Genomic DNA, 11,453 nt, shown 5'->3' with positions numbered 1-11,453 from the left:
CATTGATTTCCGTATTATGGACGCCGACAATGGCATGTGTGGCGGCTTCCTTTGTCGAAAATCTGCGCGTTGGCGTAGTAGTGGACATGGTGAAGGTAGTCAGGGTAGCACGGCATTAGCAGCAGAAACAACATCGGGCGGCCGCATGTAAGAGTAAAGTACAAAATCAAATAATGAATTAATGGATTTGGCTGGAGAAGGAGAGAAAATCCTAGAAGTCATGTTCTGTGGACAAAGCATAGTAGATACACTTACGGCATACATACATATGCTGCTATGCAGTGTATACAGATTGTAATTACATATATAAATGTGAGTGTATGCTCTGTTTGTCGTTAGGCTTTAATGTTTAGCCGATTGCGTAGTGTTGCTCATACTAACCGCACAAATGCGTAGCCCTTATCCTTAAAGACGCGTATCTCTTGTATCGATCCGTATGGTGTGAAGGTCTTCTGTAGGACATCCTCGCTGAGCGCAGTTAAGGCGCTGTTGACACCTCCAACGTAAACAGTGCAATTGGAGGGGCTGCTTTGAATGTAGACCTCATCGAATGTCAAAGGTTTGATATTTTCTGCAAAAATAAAATATTGATATAAAGTATAGGTTATGTCAGATTGGTGTCCACACATTTTTTAAGTTAGCTATGATATGTAAATACTAGTGAACCCGTATGGCGTTGAAATGCCCAAAATTTAATTTCAAAAACCTACAGACTATTCCAAATGCTAGTCAAAGTTATGGGCGATGCGAGTGCAATTTTTCTCACTCACATACTCTNGTTCTAACTTGAAAAAACACCTTATTACACATCCACGGGGCCAGGTTTGACCTCTCATATTTGACATTCGAAAGAACAGTGCAAATCCATTGACCTTCACAAAAGATGCATTATCGTATAATATATATGCTTAGTTAGATCGGTATGACTTTTCGAGAAGGTGGCGAGCATAATCATAGATATTTTCAGACTGAAGCTTTTATAAATCTCTTTCGATTGCCACTGATATTTAAATTTTTCATAAAACTGGAGTATAAGTTAACACAATTCCACAAAATATTTTCCAAAAGTATTTTCAAAACTGAAATCTTTTTAAATAAGTATCTTTCGTCTAACAATGTGTTACATATTTCAATTAACTGCTGAATCAGGTTTAATTTGATCTTCCAAACACGTGGCAACACTCTTAAGTAAATGATTCAAATAAAGCCTTTTTAACCGCATTACAATTGATAGCCACCTTTTAATAATTAATTTAACCTACTAAATAATTTGAATGTAACTTTTCAAGCAGGTGGAACGCTTCTTCGAAAGCATTTTCTAGCTAAAACTTTCTTCGATTTTCATCGCCTGGCATTCTGATACATATTTTTATTAGCATTAAGTTGAACTTGTTGTTTTAACCATGTGGCAAACCCCTAAATAGAGTTAAAAAATAAAGCCTTTTCAAACCCATTCCTATTCATACCCATATAACTTTTTAAATAATTTAAAATTTTTAAATAAGAGGTAACCCCCTCATTTGATACCAATATTTTAACATTTAATATACTCTGTGCAAATTAACTAAGTTCGACATTTGAAAAAGGTGGCAACACTTTTCAAAATATTTTCAAAATAAAACCTTTTTTAATATTTTTTCTGTGACAACCTTAATAACGGTTACACAGGTGGCATCCCTCATAAATACATTTCAGAAATAAAACCTTTTCAAACCTATTTAGATTGATATTCATCTTTTAATAATTCTTTATGAACACGTAATAATCATCTTAAATGTTCGAGCTAAATACTTCTTAACTTTCTTACGCTTGACACCCTTATTTTCAAATAACAGGCGTATATAGTACAATTTTTAAACAGGTGGCAACCCTCTTCAAAAATAGTTTCGAGCTAGAACCTTCTGAATATCTTTCGTAGGACGTTGTTATACATATTTTAATTAATTGATGATTTAAGTTGAATTTGATTTTAAATATGTGGCAACACCCTAAATAAAGTTCAGAAATAAAGCTTTGCGAACTCACTTCCATTGATACCAATATTTTAATAATTAATTTAGCTTATTTAATAATTTCAATCTTACTTTTTTTAACAGTTCTTTGTTTTCAAACTAAAGACACCTTAACACTACTTCATTTGACATAGTTTAATATTTCAGTGTGTATAATTTAGAGAAGAGAAAAGAGTGTAGTTACATCAACTGAGCATAATTCTCTCAAAAGACGATTTATGTATAGTTACATTATAGTTACCAAGTCATTTCTTGAAATAAATATTTTTAGCTGAATATTTTGTCAATGTACTAGTAAAAACCTTCCAACAAAAAGTATGTAATTCCGTCCTTAATAAAAGTTTAAAACATAAGTAAATATACCCCTATTTTCGAAGTTTTATAAAACTTCAATAAACATTAAAAATTCATTGCTATAACAGAATGCACGGTAGAGTGGTCCAAAAATGCATTTGAAAAATTAAAGTCGGAGTTTTGTTCATTAGGGTGGTCCAAAACAAGTAAAGTCGAAATTTTAATGCTCTATGATTGCCCGGCGGGCATATTCGCGTATACATTCACGTTCTGCTTTAGAAGGCAGCGAAAGCTTCACTCAACCGCACGACTCTTCCGCACGCACATAGTGACATCAATTGTACGCACACTGCAAAAATTCTCTGTCGAAGCTGCCCACCTCTATTCTATACGGAAAAAATATACACATATTTTTTTATTTTTAAATCAAAAATTATTTAGAGGTCGCTCAAAGCGCTCAAAGTTTCCCAGGTATTTTATAAGGGGAAAAAACTCCTTTCGTAGAAATGGTAGGAATTCTTGGAAAGCAATAAATTCGATCGGAGAACTTTGTTTTTCTTCAGGAGATTCCCAATAAAAATAACCAATTAATTATTTTAAAAAATTTCCATAGTAACTATATTTTATAGGTCCGCCAAAACACCCAGAAAGTGCCTAAAAATGCAATGGGGGGATAAATAAAAAATCGTTAGAATTAAAAATTGGTTAAACAAACAATTGGGTATTGTTGTCGGACGTCTTTTCCCGAAAATATTGATTTTCAAGAGTTCTATACCACTTCTACAAAAAGTGGTTTTTCCCCATATAAAATACATGGAAAACTTTGAGCGCATTGAGCGACCTCTAAATAGTTTTGGATTTAAAATTTAAAAAATTGGAGTATATTTTTTCGATATAGAACAATCCTTGGGGATGAGAGCATAAAAATTCCGACTGTACTTGTTTTGGACCACCCTAATGAATAGTAATATACGAGTACAGACACACCAGGGTATTTACGTGCATGTTAATGTGCATTCAGTTGCTGGCGCGGAAACGGACTAATTAGCCTTTTTAGGTTAAAATAAAATTTGCACTATTTAAAAAAATAATGTCAACATCGCGTGTTTATTGCTCAATGTATGAATTGTATTTTTTTGTAGTACTTATAAACATTCTGTTACACATATACGACGGGTGCACGGCATTTGCAAGTGCATTTGTATGTATTGTTATGCTTTTATATATGGGTGCATGACAGGGGCGGCCTTGCAACTGTACAGAGTGATAAGGTTTTAAGGCCAGAAAAGAGAAATAACATGGTTAGATGGACATATTTCTTTTTATAAACAAGCAAAACTTCTTTGGAAAAAAGTAAAACAAAGCGAACTACTGTGAGCTATGAGGACCTGCCCGGCTGATGCACTCAGCGCCTTGGTTGGAATACTTCCCTAACTATTATAATAAAAAAAGAGGTGACCACACCGGCAATGAGAATCCTATATACCACTAGGGGATTTTTGGTACACTTTGCAGATCGAGCTCACTGGAATACAGAGAACCGATACACCAAACTTAGTGAGGAGGTTTGGTACACAGATGGATCTAAGCTTGAAAATGGTAAAACTGGAGCTGACATTTTTGGGCCGAACTTCATAAAATCTATAACAGTAGTAGCTAGCCCACCATCTTTCAGGCGGAGATTCATGCAAGAGAAATTTGTGGCAGAGAATGTCTTAGAAGGGGCACAACTTCGAAATAAATATATCAGCGGAATTATGTCGGACAGTAGGCAGCTCTACTGGCCCTGAAGTCCCACAAAATAAGTTCTCAGCTAAACAGTTGCTAGTTGCCTCAAAATCATAAATGGTATTGATGCCAAGATTACGGTTTTATTATCATGGGTACTGGGGCAAGAGGGACATGGTGACAAGGCGAAGGCTGACTGCGCCTACTGCAATGATTATTAACTGGTTTTCAATGACACCTGTATAATAATTTTCTACCTCTAAGAAACACACAACACGAACGGAGCCCTTGCAGCGAAAACATTGCATAATTAATAAATGGTATAAATATATGTAGGAGGCACCAGTAATGTCGTTTGTTTCATTAGTCCACTTACATTCTGATATTTTTCTTGAGTATGGCTAAGATAGTCTTTGTGTTGAACCATTTATGGGATTGCTTTTTACCTAACTTGATTAGGATGTCACTCATGTCTATTGCTATTCAGCTGAGGGAAAGCTAAATCCAGTTTTAGAGTTGTGGACTTTGAATTGTATGGTAATTGGCACTTTATAAGCCTGATGTGAGACAAAGAGACAGATGTGCGCAAGGTGTGGCTCTTATACCATAGATTTATTGTGGTCCCCAGCTGCTGTTTGTTGGTGTACAATTAGGTGGGATCTGAAAGAATCGTCTGGTTGGTTTGTAGGCAACAGCTTACTACCGGATTCCCAAGTTACTCCTCTGAGTAGAGTAGAAATACCCGTAAGTCCTTAAAGTCTGAGTCACATTTATGCCATTTTAAGACTTCGAAATTTAAATTTATAACCTCTTTTTATTTTTGTACATATGTAGATATATTTTCCAGTGTTTTCAATAAATGTATTGAACCGCACCTGTATTTTTCGCTAAACTTTCATGTATACCCAATCAGCGTGCCATAGAGCCTTGCTTCGTCTCCGGTTCCATTGTAATGGCAAACGCTAGTGGTATGTTGGTACAATAATTACATTGCAGCAACAACATAAGCATGCATAAATAAAAGCAAAAGCAACAACAACAACAACAACAACAACAACAATGTTGACAGAAACGGTAGCATATACATATCTAAGAGTGGAATTACTTCAAAGCATGCAACAGGAATTTTTTCGTATAACTCATTTCCTCGCCAACCCCAGCCAAATCAGCCTGGTGGCAATGTGCTAATGCCTGCCAGTATGTATGTATATGCACATACATACATACATAGAAATCTCCTGACAAGCGCTCATAGTTGTAAAGTGCCAATGTACGTGGTGTAGCGCAAAGAGGCAAAACAAAAAAGAATATAAAAACAATTATACCTGTGCTTTCACAAAAATACCTTCATAACAAGGCTAAAATTTATTTGACGCTATTGTCGTAGCGCAAAGTTAAATACAAATGCATTAACACACATACGCACATGAGTAGAGGGAGCATGGACACAAAGTACAGAGGATGTATGCAATAAAAAGCTTGACTGTTGTTTTTTTGTTGTTGTTGTTTTACTAATTGTGTTGCAGTTGCCACCTTTATAAGTACATACATATGTATATGTGTATATATTCATATAATAATTTGCGCCATTACCTGCAAGCCCTTCATCTCACCGCATACTAAAAACCATAATTGAACTAAAACATCGCACAACAACAACAAGAACAATTAAAAATATTTGCGACACTTTTTGTTAGCTGTGAGCTGTTGATGTGGTGTTTTTTATTATTTTTATTTTTATTTTTATTTTGCGCCGCACTGACAACATGGTGTCCTAATTTACACTTGGTAACTTTGTTTTCTGTCTCACTTTGATGGCAACACTTTTAGAAAATTTTAGATTTTTATAGAAAAATCCAAACAGGTTCACATTATTTTGCGCCTGTTCGGCTGCAAACGCTACTCACCTTTGGTGCTTTTGCATATTTGCATGTAATTAAAGTTTCAAAATACATATAATCACAATAATAGCAACTAACTTATACCCGCGGGCCTGGTACAGACTTTAGTGCAGCGAGCCTGCTACGGCCTGGCACTCTGGCAAAAGAGTAGATGAGCTCAAGCGACGACTGTTATTTTTGTTGTTGGTGTTGATGGAATGACATGGCATAGCACCTATGTAGATTGAGTTAACATGACATAGCAATGCATGAAATTTTTGAAAATGACATTTTTACAGAAAATGTTGAATTTTGCAGTACTTTACTGTATGATGGAATCATTAATTGCAAATAACTAACTATTGAGAAAAGTTTTTTTTTTATACCAGAAAAGTTATTTTTATTACTTAAGTTAAAAATTCACGTATCTAAGTGAACATAAACATGTACAATAATCTCAGTTTTATCGTGGCAAGAATTTATATTCACCCCCATTAAGCAATGTTGCCTCCAATACCTATAGCAAACGCGTTATTGCGTATGTATTAATACATATGTATGTATGTATGTATGTATGCACATACAAGTACATACTTTGATAGAATTACGCCCCTGCTGATTTTGGCGCCATTTTACGCTGAGCAACATGCGACGCGTGCCACTTACGTAGGGTAATGAGGACACTCGTAAATATTTAATGGTGACTTTTAGAGCTATTTCCGGTAAGCAACTTACTTACGTTGGCATGAGGCAAGCGCGTTTTATTGCTGTTGTAGTACATTACGATTGTTGTTGCTATTCGCAAATTCCCAAGGCTATAGCTACCAACAGCGCTGCTGCCGTTGCATAAATTTCGAACTTATCCACTTTTGCTGCATATCGCTTATCAGCAGCGTCATTATTATTATTATTATCATTGTGAATGCCAACGGGACAGTAAGGCAGCAGTGCTAAAAGTAGCAGCACATCAATACCAATATTATTCGATAAATGTATCATCCAATATCAGCTGTATGAAAGTACTTAGAAGCAACATCACTTTTACTGCCAATTCAATTTTCGTTGCAGTCCCCAGCTAGGGAACAGATATCATTTTTTTGTTTTGTTAATTCTTATGCTGTATGTATGTAAGTATATGCGTTTTCTTTTACCCCATTTATTTTTAGTTGCTCCTAGCTCACTGCTGGCTGTTGGTTGCCTGCTGCTGCAACGATAGTTTCCGGTATAAATTCGAACGGAAATTCAATTCAACTTCCTTTCAATAATAGCATTTTAATGCTTACAACTATGTTGCATCATGCAGCTCCTGTGCTCGTAACTGGGATTGCAGAAGGTCAACCTCCGTTCTAGCATTGCTCATGCCGCTATTAGAGTACTATGTACAGTCCGTATTATTATTGTTGGTATCATCTGCTATGCACACGGTGACCATATTTATGAGAGCCAAATACGGGACTAAACAAAATTTTGGAAATTTTTTTCACACAGTTTTCCCTGAAAGAGTATCCTTATAGTAACACCACAAATTTGTAGAATAATTTCCACGAGATTTTTACCTCGTCAAATTTGTTAAAAAATTGTTTAACTTTAGTATAAAACAGTGCAGTTTTATGTCGATAAGGCTTACCACTAATTTTTGGCATTTTTTTTTTTTTTTGTTGACGGTGTTACGCATTTTTTCCATACAAAGTAAGTATGTTCGACCTTTTTTTTTTTGAAGATGCAAATGACCAGCAATTTTCACTCGCAATTTTAATGAGTTACAAAACTTCAAACAACAATTTTTTCTAAATACTCTAATTAGAAAGTTTGAAATTTTGGCGAAACATTGCAGAATTCATTTTTATAGTTTTTTGCACAAAGTTTGAAATTTGATATTATATGGTTTTCGTTAGGAAAAGAGCTTTACTTTCATAAAATAAACAATAAACATTAAATAATGTCGAGTCCTAATTTCTATTTTGGCCACTGTATGTATTCCTCGATTCGAATCACAGGCATTCAGATGAGAAAATTATAACTGTTTATAAAGAAAATTACGATATTGGTATATGAACAACATCACTTAAAGGCATGACATTTTAACGAGCTATTAAGGCGTCGGAACACCGAATGCGGAACAAATACAGGACATTCAAAGAAATACAGAACATTTGGCGTCCCGCATAAAATAAATAAATTACCAGGACAATGGGTCAAAAAAGAGGACTGTCCCATATAATACAGAACGGATGGTCACCGTAGCTATGCATAAGCTTGCAGTTGGCGGTGTTGCAGTTAAGTGTACTCACTCACTCCCTCACTCACTCCCTCACTCACTCTGCACTTTGCACAATTGGCGCAATGTGTTGTTGTTGCAATATTTGCTTGACTCTTGCTGTCGTATTGTATTGCCGGACAATGCTCGTAAATCGAAATATTTAGTTGACGTTTTTCTCCCGCTTCGCTTGCCAGGTGCGCTCATCTCTGCTCAGCTGCATTAGCTTTGCTTACATTTAATACTCCTTTACGGCTTATGAACGAAGAGCCAATTAAATATGAATATTTGTAAATGCATTGGTACGTGGTATGCTCTTAGTGTGCAGGTACTTCCTATACATATATACTCGTACATATGTATAAAATAGAGTGCTTTGGAGCGAGTACTGCATTTATTTTAAAAGCTGATAGAGTTTTTGAAATCGTAAAAGAAAATAAATTTAATGCACGAGAATTTTGTAGCTCGATATATTAACTTATAAACTGGTATATCCAGTAAGTGTCGGGGGTTTTGCTATTTAAATTGTTAGTTAAGTCATATTAGAATCTCGATATAACTTAGGAGACCAAAGTTACAGCAAACTAAAGCCGATTGTCTCTTTATTATCAAATTTCAAAATATCAAAATTTATCGACACCCAAGCTTCGGATGTATGAATTATTTGCAAATCAAGGATTTCTTTAATTATTCAATAACCATTAAGTGACACACAAATTGTCCAGATTTGGCAACGTCATTATCAATTGGGCTCAGTTTGGTTTTTTATCATGAATAGACTAACGCCAGAAAAATGCTGGAAAATTTTAAGAAAGTGTTATATATATAGCAACATTCTGTTCAGAGAAGAGGCACATTTTTGGCTCAATGGATATGTCAGTTAGCAAATTTTCCAAATTTTCTGTTAGGATAAATTCACAAGAAATTCATTCTTTGGCGTGCGTTATGTGCCATTGAAATCGTTGGTCTTTACTCTTTTAAAAATTCAAACCACCAAAAAGTTACCGTCAGAGGCGATCTTCATAGAGCCATGATCACCAATTGATTGGATTTTTAGTAGAAACATGTTTTTCCCACAGCACTATGATCTGGCGCTTACTATTTGCTGGCCAAAAGCCGAGAAGTAAACAAATTGATTTGAAACTTGGTGTTTGTATTTCGAATATGACGTCAGATTTTTTAGATTCAAAAAAAAGTGTTGCCCTTACACCAAAAGCTGTAACTGGGGTTTTCGAGGTGGCGATGTCAGATTTTTTAAATTCAAAATGCGGGTCCAATTTGGGGTTATCGGATTCGGAACAAAAAACAAGTAGGGTTACGATTACTGTCGAAGTGGAAAGTTTGGCATCCTCAGCTCCTTCTTGTGAACTACGAAGTTCATTTTCGAACTGAGCTGACTGCGTGCTTTCTGCTGAATGTGGTAAACTATTTTAATAAAACAAACTTCAGTTGCATAATATATGTATTCGTTATTTTTCCTGCTCTTTCTGTTGACAATCGGTTGATTTGTTTTTTGAGTGAATGAAGCTACTGAATAGCGGAAGTGCATGGACATGTCAGGATTCTGCCAGCTAAATTATTTAATTGAGTACTACCACAAATTCCTTTCCACCACGGTACTGCAGATATATCCAAGATATTTGGCAAAATCTGGCATTACGTTAGTGTTCAGTTTCTGCGTAATTTCTTGACCGAATTCTAATCAGTCTTTCTCTATAAACCAACCAAGCTTACTTCCTTGTCTAACAAATTTGCAGCTTAATGTATCGGTTTTATGGTTTTTTTGAAACAGGTATCAAATATTATTGTACGCTCTATTTTTTCGGCATCATTCAACATCGAAGTTGTAACTCAGGTTCAATTTTACTTTTGATATCTTCTGGCTATATTTTACAAATGTACCGACTATTCTGACTCGTCTACTTAATTAGGGTACGTTCACATAGAATCCGATCCGAGCTGAGTGAAGCTTTCAAATTTCCGTAGCTATATGAAACTGTTCATACAGAAAGCTTTTTCATAAGCGTTTTGGAGCTGAAAGCAAAGCAGTTTTTGATTTTGAATTTTACTATTTCATTTTTATGTTTCATAACGCTGCTGCAAACGAGATATCAAAATGTTCAAATAGAAACGAATTTTACAACGAATCTTTGAATTGACGGTAAGTTTTGTGTTATCTTTGCATCAGTGTCTGTGAGAAAAGCTCCGCTTCGCTTCGTGCAGTGTGAAAACCAGCTGCTTTGCTTTGTTCCGCCTTGCTTTACTCGGCGCCACTCGGCTGTTTGTATGAACTCCCTCTTAAACATAAGCTTCATGAAAATTTTAGAGTTTTAGATGCAAATTTTATTCACTGAGTATCACTTAATGGGTAAATAACCAGCGTTCGGTAAATATCTAAGTGTAAACCCATCACTGCTAATAACGAGATTAGGCATAAAATTAAAAAAAAGTATAACGAATCGTACAAGTTAACAACAAAAAATCAAAAATGCATTTTTCACCTATGCTCTTGCATAACATATCATTCTTGCTATTTCCTTTAAGTAGGTGCGATAGTCTTCTGGAAGCTCCCCTTTAATAATATTTTGCAACAAAAAGTTTAAAACGGTGTTTTGTTTTAATCTTAGCTAATCAAATATCGAAAAGCACGGCAAAATACCTGTAGAAGTTTCCTAAGAAAAAAGCCGATTATTCAAAAAGTACAAGAAATTGTAACATTATTTCCAGCCAAAAAACTGCAAATTGAAAATTTTTTTCGAAAACTAATTTTATTTTATTTAGCATACTATATGGTACTTTTCTTTTTTCTTAATCACACAAATATTACCCTCGTTATTCATATGCATTATCTTTTTTGAAGTACCTTTATCACTCAAAGACTTATTGCAATTCGAACTACAAGAATACAGACTACGAAAAAAAAAAATATGTGAACTTTTTGTAGAAATATCAACTTTAACAGCTGATATCTAAAAGGGAAAACTCTTTTTTTACTTTGGAGAATTAGTTTAGTTAAGGGACAAAAATTATAAAATAATTTTTCGATACTTTAAAATATTACTTTTGGTCGTGCCCATCGGTAGTCGATAGTCACAGCCATCGATAGTATCGATACTCTCGAAAATGTAGACACTATTGATAGTTTTGATTAAAACAATCCAAAAATTAAACAAAGCAACCATTGTTGACGCCACTGTCTAAGATATATTATATTATACTAGAATAATCTACTACTTTCATTTTTATACCCGAGCGCACTTGTGCACAAGGGTATTATAACTT

General features: G+C 34.9%; 1 protein-coding gene across 1 annotated transcript in view; it reads right to left on the bottom strand.

Annotated features, from left to right (window-relative positions):
- Window positions 1-4: 4 nt before the first annotated feature.
- The window catches only part of LOC108374425 (nucleolysin TIA-1-like), a gene marked incomplete at both ends in the record, with an annotated part of 21,475 nt that continues 10,026 nt past the window's right edge, over window positions 5-11,453 (bottom strand). Inside the window, 2 exons of the mRNA XM_017630408.1 lie at window positions 5-62; window positions 382-571. Of these exons, the coding sequence (XP_017485897.1) occupies window positions 5-62; window positions 382-571 (248 nt within the window). The remainder of the gene's footprint in view (window positions 63-381; window positions 572-11,453) is intronic.

Source organism: Rhagoletis zephyria, unplaced genomic scaffold (assembly GCF_001687245.7).
Source record: "Rhagoletis zephyria isolate East Lansing unplaced genomic scaffold, Rhagoletis_zephyria_1.1 Rzeph_scaffold_07703, whole genome shotgun sequence".
Classification (NCBI taxonomy): Eukaryota; Metazoa; Arthropoda; class Insecta; order Diptera; family Tephritidae; genus Rhagoletis; species Rhagoletis zephyria.
The sequence above is the reverse complement of the archived record's forward strand: the minus strand, read 5'-3'. Positions and strand labels throughout refer to the sequence as shown.